This window comes from Leptodactylus fuscus, chromosome 9 (genome assembly GCF_031893055.1).
Source record: "Leptodactylus fuscus isolate aLepFus1 chromosome 9, aLepFus1.hap2, whole genome shotgun sequence".
In the NCBI taxonomy this organism is placed as follows: Eukaryota; Metazoa; Chordata; class Amphibia; order Anura; family Leptodactylidae; genus Leptodactylus; species Leptodactylus fuscus.
In genome coordinates, this window is record NC_134273.1 from 35,462,074 (window position 1) to 35,483,030 (window position 20,957).

At 42.6% G+C, this 20,957-nt stretch overlaps 2 protein-coding genes across 3 annotated transcripts; one reads left to right on the forward strand and one right to left on the reverse strand.

The window, feature by feature from the left end:
- The first annotated feature begins 1,633 nt into the window (after positions 1–1,633).
- On the forward strand, positions 1,634–7,179 carry MKRN2OS (MKRN2 opposite strand). Its single transcript, XM_075286952.1, has 4 exons — positions 1,634–1,884; positions 4,609–4,658; positions 6,050–6,212; positions 6,788–7,179. Exons 1-4 carry the CDS (start codon positions 1,634–1,636, stop codon positions 6,990–6,992), a joined length of 669 nt encoding a protein of 222 aa, XP_075143053.1. The 3' UTR covers positions 6,993–7,179.
- A 111-nt stretch (positions 7,180–7,290) lies between these two features.
- TSEN2 (tRNA splicing endonuclease subunit 2) lies at positions 7,291–20,040 on the reverse strand. Of its 2 annotated transcripts, none has more exons than XM_075286945.1 (12): positions 19,951–20,040; positions 19,060–19,255; positions 16,466–16,547; positions 16,348–16,384; positions 14,957–15,440; positions 14,193–14,270; positions 14,055–14,105; positions 13,363–13,501; positions 12,178–12,214; positions 10,104–10,215; positions 9,209–9,298; positions 7,291–7,379 (listed from the first exon to the last, which is right to left on the reverse strand). In XM_075286945.1, the coding sequence occupies exons 2-12, from the start codon at positions 19,243–19,245 to the stop codon at positions 7,320–7,322; spliced, it is 1,356 nt and encodes a 451-aa protein (XP_075143046.1). In that variant the 5' UTR covers positions 19,246–19,255; positions 19,951–20,040; the 3' UTR covers positions 7,291–7,319. The 2 variants fall into 2 exon arrangements, with proteins under 2 accessions (XP_075143046.1, XP_075143047.1); XM_075286946.1 differs by having other exon boundaries at positions 7,291–7,375; positions 9,205–9,298.
- Positions 20,041–20,957: the final 917 nt, after the last annotated feature.

Here is a 20,957-nt window from a genome sequence, read left to right on the forward strand (position 1 = left end):
TTTTCAATTTTCTAGGCCTGGGACAGAGCCGACTGCACATGCCCGGACCACAAGAAAATGGCCGTTTACATTATAAGTTGTGTATTCGGTCTTCTGTCCTGCAGTCCCGGTCGGCGGGAGGTATGTCCCGGTTTCATAGGCAATTAAAGCAGGAGCTGTCACAGCTCAGCTCCTGCTTTAACGCTGTGCTCCGGCTCCTGCATGTGTAGGCGCAATGTGATGAAGTCACATCGGGTCTACAACTATCTGAGTGGAATGATAGAACGGAGAGAGCAGCGGGACAGCGTTGGAAGGTGAGTATAAGTATTTGTGTTAAACATTGAGGGAAACATAATCTAGGGGCCTATGAAACTGGGGACAGATGAAGGGGGGAGAACAGCGTGGCATTTGGGCAGATGAAGGGGGGAAAGAACTGCATGAAAGTGGGGGCAGAGATGGGGGACATTAAACTGGGGGCAGAGTTGGGGGGACATGAAACTGGGGGCAGAGATGGGGGAAACAAAACTGGGGGCAGATGAAAGGGTTATATGAAACTGGGGGAGAGATGGAGGGGGGGGAATATAATTTACAGGTGACTGTAGCAGGATTATACTGTGTGGGGCCACATGAGAAATGAATGAAAACAGGCGGAGTCAACATAAAAGTGGGCGGAGCTAAGTTTGTCCCTCTTTCGGCTCTTCGAAAGTTGGGAGGTATGAATCTCTGTATGTCAAATATTCCTACGGATCTCTGGCGTTTTCCGTATTGGTATAATACAAGCAGAAAGTCTGCAGAGGAAAACTGAGATATTTCTGTGAAAAGTGCTTTGGGAAAAACCGCGATGCATTTCCACCGTGGTTTTTCCTGCAGACATTTTTTGCTGCAGCTCACTACGTGGAGCTTTAGCCTAAATCGCATTAAAATCCTACAACAACGAAGTGACTGTACAGTATGTTGCATTCCAACTTGCAACATAATGTGACTGTAAAAGGACTGTAACAACCTTTTTTTTTAATCATAGACTTCAATGGAAGTTTCATGTGCCTGCAACTTGCACTGGACATGTCTACAACTGTTTTTAAAGCCACATCACAACTCTAAAAAAGTTTTGTGACGGTAAGTCACAAATTGCATAACTTCTGTGCAACTTTTTGTCCAGCAACACGCCACCCTGTAGCCCTTAGCTTGAAGTACAACATCTAAAGATGTCCAACAGTTGCAACCCTATACAATGAATAATTCCATCCTTGTACACTTTTCATGACCATCCATTTTCACAAATGCCTTATACATTTGAGGATCTGGAGGGACACATGAAAATGGATAAAAACAGAACATAACCTATAATTTGTTTGTTGGTGCATTACAATGGACGGGTAAAATATTGGTCATGTGAATAGCCCCCACTGAGATGAATGAATTTTAATGCAACAGGTCAATATTCACTCATGGTTGTGTGAATTTAGCTTAATATTGACTTGTCGTGTCCTATCTCTGGCATTAGCTGCTTTCCCTGCACATACTTTAGTTGCAGTGAGCTGATCAGGCATGGCTATTGTCAGTGCTGTATATCTCCAGGATACAATGCGATCCTGCTGAGGTCAGCTCAGGTGTTGTCCCTCTTCCTGTTTTATGTCACAGGCAGACAGCTGCTATGGCGATGTTCAGACATCAGGAAGAAGCAGATTGCACTCAGCCTCTAGCACCCAGCCTGGTCAAGTTCACTCACTGTGATCGAGATATTTACTGTGGCTCTGTCCCTCAGCAATGCCCTATCTGTGGGCAAAATGCAGTGAGCTCCTGGGACCTGGCCCTGGCTCCTGTCAGTATTCCCAACCCCTTTGTGAACGCACACACGGAAAAATGCTCTTTTGTACTGAGGCCAACAAAAGGCAGCTTTCTAGGGTAAGTTAATAATCTATGAGAACTGATGTATAGATGGGGGTAAATCTACAGCTTGTTCTGGTCACCGTATATGATTATAACTACTGTACAATACATTGTATTCTAGTTACAGAATTATCTAGGAGAATCCTTTATGTTTCTAGACGTTTCTTAGGTCTTGGTTATACAGCAACTTTGCGCAATGATTTGCAGTCATGTGACAGACTTTGATAGTTGCAATTCTTGCATGAGACATCCGCCCATAACAGTGCAATAATTGTTCAATAGCAGTTTAGTAATTCATTGATTTCTACAGGAAGATACACTGGAGACTGAAGATCCATTAGTAAACAATTCAGGCTGGTTGCATATGACCGTGGCCATGTTCAGTGTGCTAGTTCAAGTGTCCTAGTATTCATTTCACGGTCGGGTCCCGTTTGCAGGCTGACAGTACGGGCCACAAAATATAGAACAGGTCCTATTCCTGTCTTATTTTGTGGTCCTTGCTTCCGTGGCTCCTAGTCATGTAGTGAAAAGAGCTACAGAAGCACGGCCTGTGAGCAGGCGGCACACAGGAGACATCCCCGTATGCCGCCTGAACTTTTAATTCACGGCTGGCCAGTTGCAGCTTGGTCGTCTGCAACTGGCCTAAGGCTAAATTAACGTCAGTGATCGATTTCCGTTTGGGGATTCAGTCCCCTATTCCACTTGCAGGACTTTTCTCTCTGCATTTTTCAGGCGGAAACCTGGAAGAAACTATTGAAGTCTATGGGCTCTGTGGGTAAGCGCTTTTGAAGTGGATTGTTATCCCGTTTTTCAGCACCCCCATCCCACATTTATTTTCAGTTACTGATATCACTATAATATCAGGTGGGGGGAGGGTTTGGGCTGTGGCTTAGTGCCCCCAGATGGTACACTAATATAGTCTTGAGTCTAATACTGTGAAGGGGACGTTTCCTACTGCATAGTGATGATGCTGAGCTGGAAGGCCACCTCCTCTGACAATGCAGAGATAGCCAAACTATTTGCGCCGTACAACGCGACCGCAAAATAGCGTGGCGCAAATGCGGCGCTATGTGCCACAATAAGCACAAAATAAGCACAAAAAACGCCAGCGTTACTCCGTGTGAATGGAGCCTATTGGCTCCAATATCTCTGGAATGGGAAGATACCAGCAAAACTGAAGGTGTAGTGAATTCAAAGTCATTAAAATTTCATTTGGCTAGCACACCATGTGGCATGAATGCGGAAGTTTGGCTGCAGCATTTTACAGTCCCTGCAAAGTGGATAGGATTCTAGAGAATCCCATTCACATGTTGTGTAAAAGTACAGGCAGCGGACACGCTGTGATTTCAAAAACTATAGCGGTTTTGGAAATTGCAGCATGTCAATTATAACTACGGAAGCACCAGAGATTTCCCTGCAAGTATAATGGAAGCAGAAAGTCTGCAGAGGAAACCTTGGCAGACTGTCTGTGAAAATTGCTGCAGGAAAAATCGCAGTGTGTTGCCGATCCGCTACACGGAGCCTTAACCTTTAAGTCTCAGAATGACATGACAAAATAAAAAAGTGATACACAGGACATGCCTCTCAGGGACAGGACACAGATACAGCCAATGGCTGACTGGGCATTTCTTGTGTCAGAGACCAGTGGGAAGTTGGAAAGCAGTGGATCAGTGAAGTTATTGGATGGCTTTTTTGTTACGCCATTTTGAGACTCTTTAAAAACAGAACTATTGAGCAGAAAAGCCCTTTAGGCTAAGTTCACACGGGAGTTTTTTGGTCAGGATTTTGATATGGAATCTGCGTCAAAATCCTGCTAAAGAAAAACGCCCCTTATTCACTTCAATGGGAGCCAGTCAAATGCTTGCAGAAAAAAGAAGCGACCTGCCCTTTCTTCAGGCGGATTCTGCGGCTGATTGAGCCGTGGATGTTCGCCTTGCGACACTCCCTCCTGACTAGGCCCATTCATTTGAGCCTAATCCGAAGCTGAATGCCGCAACTGGATGCCGATGCACTGCACCGGCATCCAGTTGTGGCTACCTGAATTGTGGACTGGATTCTGAGGCAGCCTCCGCCTCAGAATCCGGTACAAAAAACTCCTGTGTGTTCCCATGTGAACCTAGCCTTAGGCCCCATGTTGCAGAAATGCAGCTTTTTTGTTATAAGAACTTCCTATATATTTCCCATTCCAATTGTAGTCATTCTTGGCTTTGGCTCAAAAAACTACAGCAAAATCTGCAACAACATACACAGTTTATCCACACGTGGCCTCAGGTACATGCAACTTTTGAAGATTTTACCTACTTTAATGAGAATGGTGAAATCTTCACTTACATCTGCTGTAAACATTTTTAGGCTGAGGCCACACATTGCACTTTTGTTGCAAATTTTGCTGCAGTTTTATGAGCCAATGCCAAGAGTGGCTTGAAAAGGAATAGAAAATATAAAATAAGCTCTTATACATCTTCCTTCGGCACGCCTGGCTTTTGTTCAGAAAACTGAAGCAAAATATCTAGCAAAAATGCAGCTTTCCTCAATGTGTGGAGCGTTATATGTGTACATAGCCTAAAATATGGCAATGACCCTCATAGAATACATCATTCTGACACAATACTGAATAACACTATAGTCCTACTGCTTTGTGCTGTCCCTGGAGTCATTTACCACCAGGCTTTGTGTTATCAGTTCCATTACTCAATGTCATTAATAAAGTGACCAATGTATTCTTACTGTTTCTTCTAGGGAGTACGATGGCAGCTCAGATCTCCATGTTGGCATCACCAGTTCTAAAGGTAAAGATGGCTGTGTATGACACGCTGAAGGTAACAAATGTCTCATTTGGATGCGTTGTTGCAAAGCTCAAGGGAACTGAAGCATGCGTAATATCTAGGCTTGATTTACATATCCTATCGAGGGGTATTCCTCCTGATTTTTATATTGCAGGTCCAAAGTATACAATGCAGGTTCATTGACTCACATTACAAACCTAAACATATACTGTCCGGTATACATTTTTTACAATATCTCTCTGTATAGAAGAGTTTAGCAGACGCCTATACAATAAATGGATACTGCTTCATACTGGCCCTTTGTATGCCAAGAGAATATATCTCATGGTATACACTTTTTTCTTATACTAGTAGCCCATTAGCAATATATATACACTATTACAGTGGTTACACTGTAGCTTTCTGTCAAAGGTATACAGGAAAAGAGCCTCCTGGTGTAAACACAAAGCTCTTAACATGATGTGATCTGATTCATCTCTAGAATACATGCCCAGTGTCATTTTGGATCCTTTCACTAGAATACTCCATTACCAATGCATAAGTAACATTGAGTAGATACACATCTGGTGGACTTTAGTAAACGGAGAGGTGCTCCGACCCCGGTGGAGATCCAAGGAACATGTATTGAGATAGTCAGGACCTATAAGTACCTGGGTATGCTCCTCAACAATAAACTAGACTGGGCTGATCACCTGGAGGCGCTGCACAGAAAGGGCCACAGCAGACTCTACCTGCTCAGGAGGCTGAGGGCCTTCGGAGTCCAGAGGACACTTCTTAGGGCCTTCTTCAACTCTGTGGTTGCCTCAGCCATCTTTTTCGGTGTGGCCTGCTGGGGAAGCAGTATATCAACCAGGGACAGAAATAGACTCGACAGGCTGATCAGAAGGGCCAGGTCTGTCCTGGGGAGCCCCCTGGACCCAGTACAGGTGGTGAGTGACAGAAGGATACTGTCTGTGGTGACCTCCATGCGGTAGAACAAATCCCACCCCATGTATGGGACCCTAATGGGACTTGGCAGCACTGTAAGCGACCGTCTGCTTCACCCCAAGTGTGAGAAGGAGCACTATCGCAGGTCCTTCCTTCCAACCGCGACCAGGCTGTATAATCTACATCAGACCAAACGAAGATCACTCCGCACAGAGAACTAATGATTATGACGATGACCATGAGGTCTTCCTCTTTCTCTTCTGTTTTTCCTTAGCTGCCATGGACTCCTAGTATATCTTCTCTTCTCAGCTTATCTGTGTCTACGTCTGTAATATATTACTCTGTATTATCCTGTATCTGTATTACTATGCTGCTGTAACATGCTGAAATTTCCCCAATGTGGGACTATTAAAGGATTATCTTATCTTATAATATGTCGGAATTTGCTTCTTTTTTTTTCCGCCTAGGAATTGTGCATCATTACAATGAAACTGGTACCCACAAAGACACTACTGGCTGGGAACAGTGTGTGAGCATACCACTAGTGCCGCAAGACCAATATGCCCTCATTCACCAGTGGGATTCCTATCTAGAAGAGTTCTCATGTAATGAGAAATGGCTGCCTCACAGGTATATCGAGCTACAAGATTCCACAGTAGATATTTTCCCAGGCTTCTTCATCTTCAGGCTGGTCCTGAGACTCTGCCCATGTGTGCACAGAATGCCAGGAGATGACCGTCTAGCATTCTAGTTATCTATTACGCTAGGAGTTCCTGACACTCCGCTACATACGGTCTTGTAATCACTATAGGACAGTATTTGGCAGTGAGACAGGGATTTCTAGCATCACAGATAACTATATTAGGAGTCCATCTCCTGGCATAGGGTACAGGATGGTAAATCCAGATCACACATAGACCAAAATCTCAGGTCAGACCCTGTTAGTGTAAAACCAGCCTAAGGTTGAGGCCCCATGTTGCAGAAACACAGCTTTTTTTTTTTTTTTTTGTTGCAGTTTTTGTTGAGGTTTTTTTTTAAGTCAAAGCCAAAAATGGCTACAAAAGGAATGAGAAATATAGAGGAAGTTCTTATACTTCTACCTTCTGCTCAATCCACTCCTGGCTTTAGCTCAAAAAACCGCAACAAAAAAAGCTGTGTTTCTGCAACGTGGGGCTTTAGCCTAAATGTCACGACTTCTTTTACAGATATGATGAAAGAGAACAGAACTGCTACACGTATGCCCTGATGTTCATCAACACCCTCCTGGATCTACAGGAGAAGAAAACATTTACCAAAGAGGAATTTACAGAAAGATTTGTATTACCAAGAACCCGCCGGGCGTCTAAGTATATCACTCTGTGTCATGAAGTATCCCGCAATTATTACTATATGATAGATCACCCTAGATGAAATGGCGGGTTTCTTATTTTGACTACAACTTGTGGTTCAAAGAAAACTGGAATCACACCAGTCTTCATTTCAACACTGAGCAGTAAAAGGTCAGAAGACGAATGGCACCTGGACTATATGTACAGAATAAACCAAATTACAGAATGGGTTGCCTAGAGATTCCAGCCAGATCTGACGTTGGGCATGTAGAGAGATGCTGAACACTGGGTATCACAAGAAGACATGTAGATTTATTGGATAGGTTCTAGAGTGGTAAGGAAATATGGCCAACTGGTTATCAAGTAAAGCACCAGGCAGGTCTGATAAATATTTTATTGTAAAATAATCTTATAGCTCTTCATGTTCCATTCTCTCACGGGAGGAAATCCAGCGGTTTACAATGACTTCCTACAAAAGAGGAATCCAGAGTCATACAGTCAGTTTAAAGAAACAATGGACTATTAAGTTAGATTCAATAGGACTTTAGGGGGCCTGAATCTTACAGCTGTATTACAGCTGCCCCTGTTTATATGACATTAGTAACCTAAGCTTAGCATGCATGGCAACAAAAGCTTTCCATGTGTATGTTAAAGGTCCAGGAACTCTTTTACTTTTTGCCCACTTAGGTTCTTTGTTGCGTTCTTCTCTAAGGTTTCTGGGCTGGTTTCCGACACTAGGTCATGTGATTGGAACCAACTCCTAGCACCGAGCTCCCTCCTCTACAGTGGCGTAACTACCGCTGTAGCAGCAGAGGCAGCTGCCACAGGGCCCGGGACATTAGGGGCCCAGCGACAGCCGCTACCGCTGCTATCATTATACTCGGGGGTCTTTTCAGACACCCCCCTCCCCGAGTATAATGATCGGCGGCCCAGGAGAGGTAAGAAATATTTTTATTTTTTTTTTTTTAAAAAAAACACTGTTACTTACCTCTCCACGATCCGGGCAGGCTTCGGCCTAGTCATCTGACGTCTCATGACCCTGGCCTGCAACTCAGGTCATTGAAGATGAACTACTTCGGAGTCCGACATCGTAGGAGCTGGGAGATACATGAGTAACAGAGGTTTTTTTTTTATGTTTTTCTCCCCATGGGTCTCCGTTTATTATACTATGGGGTCTGAAAAGACCCCAGAGTATAATAATTGTTTATGGGTGTCCACAGTGGGACATAATACTGTGTGCAGGGGCCACTATGGGGTATAATACTATGTGCAGGAGCCACTATGGGGCACAATACTGTGTGCAGGGGCCACTATGGGGCACAATACTGTGTGCAGGAGCCACTATGGGGCACAATACTGTGTGCAGGGGCCACTATGGGGCACAATACTGTGTCCAGGGGCCACTGAGGGACATAATACTGTGTGCAGGGGCCACTATGGGTTACAATACTGTGTGCAGGGGCCACTATGGGGGATAATACTGTGTGGAGGGGCCACTATGGGGGGGGTAATATTATGTGGAGGGGCCACTGAGGGACATAATACTGTGTGCAGGGGCCACTATTGGGCATAATAGAGCAAGCAGGAATGCGTAGGAGGGGATCAGTTGAGGTCTTCGGCGTCGGGCCCATGTCAAAAGTTCACCACGGGGCCCCGCCATTCCTAGTTACACCACTGCTCCTCTCAATGGTATTATCTGTACTATGGGGGGCTGACTATCGTTGCAATAATACCATTACCAATACCATTGAACGCGGAGAGGAGGAGGGCGTCTAGTGCCAGTGATGGTTTCTAATCACAAGACAATGTCAGAACCAGTCTGGAAGCCCAATGATCAACATGTAAAGAGCTAGGGTAGGCAATAATTTAAAACAAAAAAACAAAAACACAATCCATCAAAAGTCCTATAAGTGAATACATTGGGCTCTATTATAATAATTGCAGTTCTGATTCTGACATATTTGGTCCAAACAAAACTGCAGGTTATTTTCCGATTAATCGCCCAGCCCTAGCTCAAAGCCATCTCAGGTGGATACTATACAATCTATAAATTAATTTCCATGGGCCGCATATAAAGTATTTTACTGCAGATTTTATCTCTGTCATTAGTATAAGTGAAATCTGTACTAAATACTGTAGAAAATCTACAACATTTCTGGTTAAAATCTGCAGCAGAAGAAAGACAGCATAAGTCGCATCTGATGTGGCAAAAAAAAATGCACATTGACTGCAGATTTCATTCTTTGCATTGAAAAGGGTCAAATCTTCATTTATCTGAAGTCATCTCTTCAAACTTGCCTGAACTTTGAACTTCTTTATACACTCAGGGCTGTCCATGTCCTTTTCCGTGAAGCCCGGAGGTTTAATAAAATAACAGATCAGCAGCTCCTGTCGAGACATTCACATACATGTCAGTTATGAGCGATAGACACCACTATAGGTACAGCAAACAAGCGGATTTTCTCAGCCACATTTGCAGGGGTTCGGTCACATCAGGATCAGTGAATGTTTATACTGTATTTACTCTGTATAAATTTCATTAAATAGCTTCATAGTAGATTGAACATGTATTTTTCCTGACAATCAGAGTTAAAGTGTTTCAATTTCTTGTTCTTCTGTAGGGGGGTGTTTGGTGAACATGTATTTTATAGGCTGTAAAGTTCTTCCTAACCATGCTCTAACACTGACAATCTGTCCTGTACACCCAAACTCAATGGGGGAGATTTGATATAAAGGCTACTCCAGATATCTGGCATAAAAAGTTGCAAATCTTGGATTTGCAACCTTTAAAACATCAGTTCAAGGTTTGTTAGGGAGAATTTTAGAGCCTGGTTTCCTATTAGATTGGTGAATATTTATGTAATATACTTTATTAACCTAACACCTCCCATAGTCACCTCCAATGCATCTATGACCTGTCACTGACAAGTGTAAGGATGAGAATTTTGTGTCTGGCGATGCCTAGAAGTGAGGAAAACATGGAGTAGTAAATATATAATTTTCTTTTTTTTACTTTCTGGTCTGAGAACTGATTAATTTAAAGGGTCAGTCCAGTGGTCTAATATAATTTTAGATGTCTGATCTGGAGTGTGAATACGTATAGCAGTCTGATCTGTGTTCAGCCATATCCCACAGTCCCATAGAGAGAGCCAGCAATCGATTACATTAATATCTACCAGCACTTATCTTGTACCTTAGAAACATTCATAGTTGTCCTGTTGAGACCAGATAAGGACCTCCAGGTTAGAGGCCGCAGAGGAGGACCATCAAAGTTTTCATCGACAAGTTCTACAATGACTGAGTAGCTGTAAGGAGATGAGAACAAGAATAATCCTCAACATTATTTTCCAATTTCAGATAAATAAATATTATTTACTGTATAATAAAATGATCGGCAACATTGTCACATACTTAGTTTCACTTCTGCACCATTCCCAATATATCTGCTTACGCTGGGTTCACACCAGCGCCTGAACTCAGTTTTCAGGTTTCCGTCTTCTGCATGCAGAAGATGGACACCTGTCATGCCGAGTCCGGCCGTGAGTACCGGTGAGCGTTTTATGCTCTCCGCGGCAAAACCGTTTAAAAAAAAAAAAAAAACTGGTCACAGAGTACTGCATGTCCAACTCTGTGTCCGGTTTAAAAAAACGGTTTCGCCGCGGAGAGCATAAAACGCTCACCGGCGTACACGGCCGGAGACTTTTCAAGCCCATTCAAGTGAATGGGCTTGAAACATGTCGGCAGGTTTCCGTCTCCTGCCCAGTTTTGTGCAGGAAACGGAAACCTGAAGAACGGAGACTGGGTGCAGATGTGAATGAGCCCTTACTGATAGTGATGGGAACATTCTTGGTGTTTCACATTCAGAAGCTGAAGATCCCAAAGAACTGATGTTTCTCACAGCTGATGGTCCGTTTTAATGTATCCAGTCTAGGCAATTCTTTATGTACTAAACAGCCCAGGCTCCTGATAAAAGCACTGGATCTGCCCTACTGCACTGGAGTAATCTATCAGGACAGGATACTATTGTAGCAGACTCTCAGCTGTAAGACGTATTAGGTATTATAAGGAAACATAATTTGGAAAACTGCAGAACCTTTCAATATGCCCTTAAGGAGTTAAAGGGATCCTATCATTAGAATCTCTTTTTTTCTAATTAACACGCAAGAATAGCCTTAAGAAAGGCTATTCTTCTCCTACCTTTAGATGTCTTCTCCGCGCCGCCGTTTGGTAGATATTCCGTTTTCCATCTTTATGCAAATGAGTTCTCTCGCAGCGGGCCTCGGACAGAGCCGACTGCACCTGCGTGTGGTCATTTTTTTGTGGCCGCTTACTACAAAAGCTTGTGTAAGCGGCCACAAAAAAAATGACCACACGCAGGTACGGCTCTGTCCAAGGCCCGCTGCGAGAGAACTCATTTGCATAAAGATGGAAAACGGAATATCTACCAAACGGCGGCGCGGAGAAGACATCTAAAGGTAGGAGAAGAATAGCCTTTCTTAAGGCTATTCCTACGTGTTAGAAAAAAAGGGATTCTAATGATAGGATCCCTTTAAACCAAGTTTTACATTGGGGTCTCAAACATGCAGCCCCTGAGGCTGTCATCTATAGCTCAACCCGGATCTACAACGCTCCACTTTTGTAGGCCTACAAAGTATGAAAATTTCATTTAGGGCCAGAAGCCCCTTTTAAAGTGTACATTCCAAGAGCTAGTGCTTTTTTACTTGCTCATAGACAAAGTTGTGCAATTGCGTGTTTTTGTGGGTCGAGTTGTAGTTTGTATTTGCACCTTTTTGGGGTACTTATAACTTATTGATTTACTTTATTACAATTTCACCATTGTTTTGTTCCTTTTACCACTATGAGTTGTTACCATATAGTTATTTGTTTGCTTACCGTTGATCAGAAAATATTCTTTAAAAATGTTCATATATTTTGTGTGTGAGGGGTAAATGTTAATTCATTAAAGTTTACTGATCTTAGTTTGGCGAGGAATGATCAAATAGGCTTTACATATTGACAATCTGGGGGGGCTCCAGCTGCCATGACAACCCATCGGCACCAAAACCCTCTTTCCCTGTCATTACGTGGACATTTTATGCTATCTTACTGCAGTAATAACACCACAGTTAGGATGTAATGGTACGCCCATTCATGGTAAAGGGTTATACAAGAAGATCTAGCTCCAAAAAATACTACAAAAACTCCTTTAGGTTACATAATATAGATGTACAGATGTCAATTATACCAAAGCTAGAATATTTACTCACCTTGCATGGTAGAAGGGTGGGCCCTTACGATATAGCACTGAAAAACAAATGACATTATTATTTACTTCTACTTTATACAGGCTTTTTTTTTTGGCAAAAACTGAAAATAAATTGCAAAAAAGACAGTGAGCGTCCCTATTACTCCGCCTACACAGGATGATTGACGGGCTTTGGTGTCCACATACTGATACAGGTAGAGCTGTCAATCACTGTATGTGTGTGGGCGGGGTAAACAGGACTCTCAATGTCTCTCCTAGGAGTCCTGTCAGGATTTACTTGGCTCTTTTCTCAGAAATCCTGCACCACTCATATCAGTCAGCAAAATTATAGGAAATAGAAAAGTTTCTATCTGAACCTTGTGGTGGTGCTCCCTTCTTATTCTGATCACATGGAGATCCCTGGAGAGGGAGCAGAGAAGTGCAAATTTTATCTTTTGGTGGTCAGAATGACCAGACTGGGTCATAGCTCAAAGTCACCTGTGGACTATAAGACTTTGTGACTTCAGAAAAACTGACAACTAGCCACAGAACCATATTCGATGCTGAAAATTTGCAATTCATATATATATATATATATATATATAATTTTTTAATACATCGTATTTGTAATTGCATTCTACATTAAAGAGGACCTTTCATCAGATTGGGCACAGGCAGTTCCATATACTTTGCACTGGGTAAAGCGCCATCGGTCCCGGTACCGTAGCTCTTTACAGTCAGAAGGGCGTTCCTGACAGTCAGTCAGGTACATCCTTCTTTCCAGCAGCGCCTATCGCGCTGTACAGTGTGAGTGGGGAACACCCCCTCCCTCTGCTCACAGTGCTCGTCTGTAGACGAGTATTATCAGGGGGAGGGGGCGTTCCTCACCACTCACACTGTACAGCGTGATAGGCGCTGCTGTGGAGAAGGACGTTCCTGACTGACTATCAGAAACGCCCTTCTGACTGTAAAGCGCTATGGACCGATAGCGCTTTACCTGGGGCACAGATCGGGAAAGCCGATAGTGCGCTGAATTCAGCTGGCTTTCCAGCAGTATATGGAACTGCCTGTGCTCAATCTGATGAAAGGTCCTCTTTAATAATAAAAAAGTGTAATGTATCAGAGCAGTCCATTGCAAATACTGTACCAATAAACAATTACATGAAGATAAAAACAGGTCACTTTAATATGAGTAATACTGACTTACACAGGTCAGTTCCATACTTCAGACCCACTTTGGGCACCCAGCCCTTGCTCCGGAAGTGGTGATACGCCATATAACGTGTCTGGAAATTTTTCTGTGCCGAACTGAAAACCTCCCACAATTTTAATATAGTTAAAGGTTCCTAGGGAAAAAAAACAATAGTAATACTAAATGGAATAACAAGCATACATGTATCATTTCTAAATAAAATATAGTTACATAGTGTACTGTACAGCATATAGGTTACTCTATTGTCTGGACAACCTTTCCCTATATATTTATTATACATATGTTTTCTCTATGTTAACAGTTAATCATAAGGTCAGCAGAACCTCAGACACCTCTGCGAACAGGATAAGATATAGTGTTGAGCGAATAGTATTCGTCGAATACCTCGCCGGCATAGGAATGCGTGTAATCGGCCGAACACCAAGGGGTTAAACGCTTCGAACACTCAACACTAATAAGGAATACTGTGGATAACAGATGGGGTTAAATAGGCGAATATGTAACATTTACTCCTCCGGATATAAACACTACTGGATAAACTAATGCACTAGACCAGGGTGTGAAGGGTCTCTGGTGGTCTTTGAATTTTGTCACTTCCCCGCAAACCCCACACAAAGCATACAACATTTATTCTGGAAAGTTCCTTTAAGTCTAAGGAATGTTAACACCATGTCAATTCATCTTACCTTTTTGAAAGTTATGGAAAGGCACCCCAAGGCATATACCAAGAAGAAGGCCTGAGGACACAATTTATTACGGAAAGGTTAGGCATTATAAATATGTATTCATATTCTAGGTAAAGCAGTAGAGATGATAAAACTTACTTCTTCGTGGCTGAGCTGTAGGTACTCAAAAATTCTGAATGGATTCCGGCGACAAACTAACTTCAATTTCTTCACCTTCTAGATGGGTAAACATTAAGATACAAGAATGACCACTCAACCGGTAAAACGACTACAGTGTAGCGCAAGCAGAATGTTATTCACTGCACATGTGCGGGACTGCCAATTGGTTGGAGTGTGCAGGGCTTTTTTTTGGTTATTTTACATTTGCTGCTGTTATTTTTCTTTTTTTTGCAAAAGATGGATAACCCCTTTATGACTGCAAATGTTTTCATTCAAGTGACAACTAATGATAATGAATGTAATCCTATAGAAATCCAGAACGGTACAATTTCTGCTGTCAGGTTGCGGTACTTTGCAACCATATTTATCATCATTAGGTGTCATGTATTAGCGTAACATTGTGATTTCATGTCTCACGATTCTTTGTAGCGCTAGCCTAACATAGAAACTATTTCAATGTAAATAGTGGTAGGTCCACGATAAACGACAGGGTACACATCTTATACCGGCCATACATTTTAGATAATGGTTGGGCAAATACTTGCCCCTCCGCTAAAATATATGGGACTACTCTGCTGCTACAGTTTGTATGGTGAGTGAGCAGCGTGGTTCTCATGGGATGCGCTGTCTCCATACGGCTGATCTGTGGGAGCCCTTAGATCTAATATTGATTGCCTAGCCTAAGGATGGGCCATCAATTCTAGAAACCGAATAACCCCATTAATACTTCTAAGCCTCCTTACAACTTCTTCATCTTTGAGGTCTTCAGCTTCAGATGTAGCTTCCTCTTCTACCATGACATACTCATGTCCCATTCCTTCCAGAACACTCGTTCTTTCAGGTTCAGTGTGAACAGTCTGTTTTTCAGGTTTACATCCACAATGTATGATAAGGTCATCATGTCTATGGCAGTGCATTTTTTCTAGAACGTCTTTATCTAGGTCAGGGGATGTGTGATTGTTGTTAGGCTCTTCTGAACCATATTTTGACAGTGGATCATAATCTGGATTTCCTTCTCGCATTAAATCGTCTTTATTGGTAGCGATTAATTTCTCCGCAGACTCGGGTTGTTGCTCATCTATGGAGTCTGTTAAATGTACAGTCTCATCTCTTTCATCAGGCAGATTCATAGGACTGGTATAATTCTCAAGGATTTTGTTGATAGACTTGGAGTCCATACTCTGTCCTCTTAAAAGTTCTTTGGCCCATTCAACATGATGCTGGTACCTAAAAATAAATCAATATCTAAATTATTCATGATAAAACAGAATACAAAGCAATGGACAACATGCCAAGAATTTTATGTGAATCTACTCCTGGCCATTTATAGGAGATACCTGAATATCAGCCATTAAAGGGGCAGTGCATACTACATGTAAATACATCACTGTTCGCCTCGTGACTCCTACAACACTCCTGTTTCTATGCTTAACTCGCCTCATCTGATAAACAGTAAAGCGATTGGTGAGGGTGCTGGGAGCGTACCCCTGCTGATCTGATATTAATGAATTATCCTAAAGATGGGTCATCAATAGAGTAGTAATTCTGGCAAACCCCTTCATGCCGGGGCTCTATGTGAAGTAAACGCCACAGTAAAAACTGCTGCCTTTTTTCAGTCAATGCAAGTGCATGGGATTCTAGAAAATCCCATCCACACATTGCAGAAAAATATGCGAATGTGAAAACGATGCGATTTCCAAAACCGTTGCAGTTATGGAAATCGCAGAATGTCAATTATACCTACGTAAATATTGGTTTTCCTACAGGTATAATGGAAGCAGAAAGTCTGCAGAGGAAACTTTTTCGGACTTTGAGAAAAGTGATGCAGGAAAAACCGCGATGCATTGCCACTGTTGTTTCTCCCGCAGCCCACTACGTGGGGCTTAAGCCTTAAATATCCCATGTCTATGGCCTGATTTTAAAAAAGGCACATGCAGACATGAATGGTCTAGTAAGTCTGGTATGTTATTGTTGTGCTGGCTGCTTCATGGATTAACAATTTTTCTATGACTAGCTTACATAGTATATTGACTTAACAACAGTATGGTAGTATATGCGGTGATGGCAAAACATACCAGTTACAAAATGGTGCAATATACTAAGTATAATAAAATAATCACCGGGAAATACATACTTGATGGATGAAATAACTGGAAATGTCCCTCTAGAATCTGTAAAAGAGAAAACTGTTTAGTGTTGGCTGCTGTATATAATATTCTCCTGGTTATAGTTACTAAAAATCTCCACCTTACCTTTCCACCGCCCCCGTAACTCCTCCTGTGCAATGTTGTACTCTGGTCTGCTACGTGACAAAATCCCCTTTCCAAAATATCCCTTGAGACAAAAACAACAAGTCACAGTTTATACTAAGTGGTTCAAACTATTTTCTGAAGAGTTCCTAAGTTTTCTGGCTATATGCAAGGATCACTTAGCCACTTAAAGGGATTTGGTCTCTAAAATCCAGCATATCAACCCGGCCCATCATATAGGTAGATTGATTCAGGTGAACCTAACCTAAGGGAGCTTTCCCTGATGCCTCTGTTGCTGAGATATCGTTGTTTTTGTCAATATACAAATGAACTCTTTGGAAAAACAAAGGTGCTGCTATCGCTTCAAGAGGTAAGCGCCAAAAAGCTAACTTGTATACAGACTAAAATAGCCATATCTCAGCCACGGAGGCAGCAATTCAGAAAGTGAAAATACAGTTTGATTCGCGTCATCCTAAGGGTTTTTGAGGCAGAGTCCGTGTGAACATACCCTAACCTATCAATCTGCATTGCTGGGTTCTAGTGTGACTCCCTTAAAAAGGTGTGGAAAGACTGTGTTTTCTGTTAGAGATTTTGCTGTGTTTTTGAGCCAAAGCCAGTAGTAGATTTAGCAGAGGAGCTTTGCTCAAATACAGCAAAATCTGAAACAAAAACATGCAGCTTTTCCCACAAAGTATGGCCTCAGACTATAGTAGTTAGACTAGATCAGTACTTATCGGTAGATAGTAATTAGGCTAGAACAATCATAATAGATCGGTAGGCATCCACCACCAGTCAGCTCTACTGATCAGCTGAGTGCTGCTTTTGGTTACATGGCTTATTTGAAGCTCAGTCCCATTCAGATGAATGGAGCTAAGCTGCCATATCAAGAACAGCCACTATATAACATACAGAGCTGTGCTTGGTGAGCAGTAAAGAGGCCACAGCACCCTTTTGTTTTACCCTCCATCGGTCTGATATTCATCATCTATCCTAACAATACAAGAATCTGTTTTTTCCCTATAGAATAATTACATTTAAATATAACTTCCACAAACTCCATTCGATGGGTTTTAATGGTGGTGATATCTTATTAATAGCTATCCTCTCTATTCATCCTAACCTCCTTACACACATACACACTCAGCTTTGCCAAATCCGGATGTGTTCTCAATAAATTCAACTGCAGCCACTTACCAGCCCCTCCAAACAGGAAGATGAAATAAGGCACACCACCAGTGGGCAGCAGCGAGGGGCTTCCTATAACCATCCTGTTTTTGATAATTCCAGTTAGGTGTTATATGGTAATGGTAAATATAGTTTGTAAAATGTGAGCACCCAGAGGGAGAGATTTATCATAAGGGGAATTTTAAAGCCACCCATGCTGAAGTCTGTGTTGCTGCAACTTGTGCCAAATATGTAAATGTTGCACAATGTTTCATCAACTCGAACAAACTTTACGTCTAAGGCCCAGTTCACATCTAATTTTGGGCCATTCCGTTCCCCTATTCGCATGAAATATGCAGAGAGAAAAGTACAGCAAGCAGGCAGTACTTTTCTCTCCGCATTTTTCGTGTGTAAACCAAGCAGATACCACATGGACCCGGTTATAGTCTATGGGGTCCGCAGGTTTTCTTAGGTAACCTCTTTTTTATACAGAAAGGTTTCCATTTGGGGAGCCCCCCCCCGCCTCCGAGTGGAAACCTATCCACATAAAAAAGCGAATGGAAACCCGAACGTATATGTGAACTGGGTCTAACACTTCTTTCTTGAGATGTAACTTCCCGTTTTTACACCTCCCTGCAGTGAGACTGTGACAATTTTTGTGACTTTTCAAAAAGATGCCCTTTTATAAAGCTGGCCAGACTAACCATGAAAAATGAAGTAGGGAGGGCAAAATTGCAAAGTTTCATAAAACCTTTGTGTAAATGACCCCCAAAATTCACAAAACCCTGTGTTGTCTAACAGAATTCTGGGTAGGTGTTATTACAGAATCTTACAAATACCAAACAGATAAGCTATTCTGCAGATAGGTTCTTTTTGTTGAGTTTGTCATTTGTCACTGGAATTTCAAAAATTTTCTGACTACAAAACTGTAGTCTTTATTGTAGGCTGCTATGTCACAACGGTCTGAAGTATGGTGTTCATTGTTATTCTCAGCAAGGTTAAATCAGGATACTACTATTTAAAGGGGTTGCTGAAGATTGAATATTGACGGCCTATCTTTAGGATATCACATTGGTGGTGATCCACAACTTTGGCAACCCAATGATCAACTGTTCTTAGCAGCCACTAGTGCCAGAACTATAAGGTGTATTTAGGTGAAAGCAGATGGCTCTGTACACTGTGTAGTGGCTGTGCCACGCTAATCCAGCTCAGCTCCTATTCACGTGAATGGGAGGTGACATGCAGTATATCAGCAGGGCCACTACACAGTGTATACTTCTGTATATTCTTCCAGCTCTGTACAGTGTATAGTTCCAGCACTGGTAGCTGCTGACACCAGTTGATGGGTGAGGGTGCGTTAGAAACACCTTCCTAAGGAGAAGCCAGTCTTACTCAATTTTCCAGTAATATCACTTTCACAAAAACTCTCTTACCTTTCCATACAGAAGCTCTATGTCCTCCATATTCCTCACAATGACATTATTGTTAATAATCTCTCCCTGACAGATCTTGAAATCCTTCATGTAACCATCATGAGATAGTGGGATGGGAAAGGGAGATTCATAAGATTCATATATCTTCCTTTTCCTCCTAGGAGCATGGAACGTGGCCTGAGACATGGTGTGCCCTCTGTGGATATGAGAGGGGATTATTCAATTCAATAATAAATAATTATACAATGAAGAATACAGGCACTAAACCACAAGAGAGGTCAAAACTCAATTGTAGGGCTGATATGAATTCTCACTAGTTGCATTAAAGAGATCGTACCAAGATTTCAACTTATATTACCTATCTGCAGTATAGGTGATAAGTGTCTGTTGGGGTCCGAGCTCATATCAAAAAAATGTCAGTCTGGAATACAGCGGAAGGTCCTCTTTCATTCAATGAATAGCAGAAACAAGGCTACAAAATCAGACAGGAATACCACCTGTTCCAAATTTTTTTGCAGCCCCACACACATGACAATTCACGATCACGTGTAGGGGTCTATAGAGATGAATGGGTCAGTGTGCTATCCAGGTAAAACTCGGATAGCACACGGAGCATTCATACGGTTGTCTGCAAGGGGGCTTAAAGGGGTTGTCCAGGCAAAAATGGAAAACTTGTTTGAGCTTTAAATAGGCCGGGGGCAGTGAAAAAAGTAAATACAATTCATACTCATGTTCTCACGGTGCTCCAGCGCCTCCTTGCACGGTCCATGCTAATGTATGGTGGAAGAGACCCGTGAGAAAACACCGGAGCAAGGGGCCGGAACGCGCCAAAGGAGCACGGGGACAGGTCATTCTGATTTTCTTTTTCTTCACTCACCCCCCCCTACTTACATAGGGACTACAACCGACAGTGAGCCGGTACCGCGTCTCTCACCAACCTACTCCAATACGGAAGCTGAAAACCATGTGCAGAAGTTGAAGCCACGCCTACAGAAGTCATGTGACCTTATCATATGTCCCCTGAAGGAGGCGCTGCTGCTGCCGTATTCACTGGATTATAGCCGCGTCCCGAGTTTAGCTGGATATTACATGTCTTTGTATATTCAAAGGGGAAAGTTTGTGTGCAGATGTATTATCTGTGTCTGATAACAGTGGAGGCAAGGACATAGAAGTTTAATCTATATCTCCTAGAATTCTCAATACGATATACTGATATATATAATAATCTATATATTAAATGTCTAAAAGACAATCAGGACGATAATCAGTAATTAAAGGGGTGATCCAGAGAGGTCACTGAGGACTGAGCAGCAAACTATGGCATATGGCAAACTATGGCAAATCAGTAATTCTACATTTTAACATTATGGCAGTCACTTGTGGTAAACTCTGTCCACAAGTAATAACCAGTGAGACATGCAGTGACGTAACTAAGATTGGTGGGCTCCAAGGCAAACATTTGACATGTGGCCCCCCTCCGCTGCACTAACCACATTCCTGCAACACTATTAGGCCTCATAGCAGCCCCTGCACACAGTATTATGCTCCATAGTGGCCCCTGCATGCTCTAGTATGCCCCATAGTGGCCCCTGCACACAATATTATGCCCCATAGTGGCCCCTGCACACAGTATTATGCCCCATAGTGGCCCCTGCACGCTCTATTATGCCCCATAGTGGCCCCTGCACACAGTATTATGTCCCCATAGTGGCCCCTGCACACAGTATTATGCTCCATAGTGGCCCCTGCATGCTCTATTATGCCCCATAGTGGCCCCTGCACACAGTATTATGTCCCCATAGTGGCCCCTGCACACAGTATTATGCTCCATAGTGGCCCCTGCATGCTCTATTATGCCCCATAGTGGCCCCTGCACACAGTATTATGCCCCATAGTGG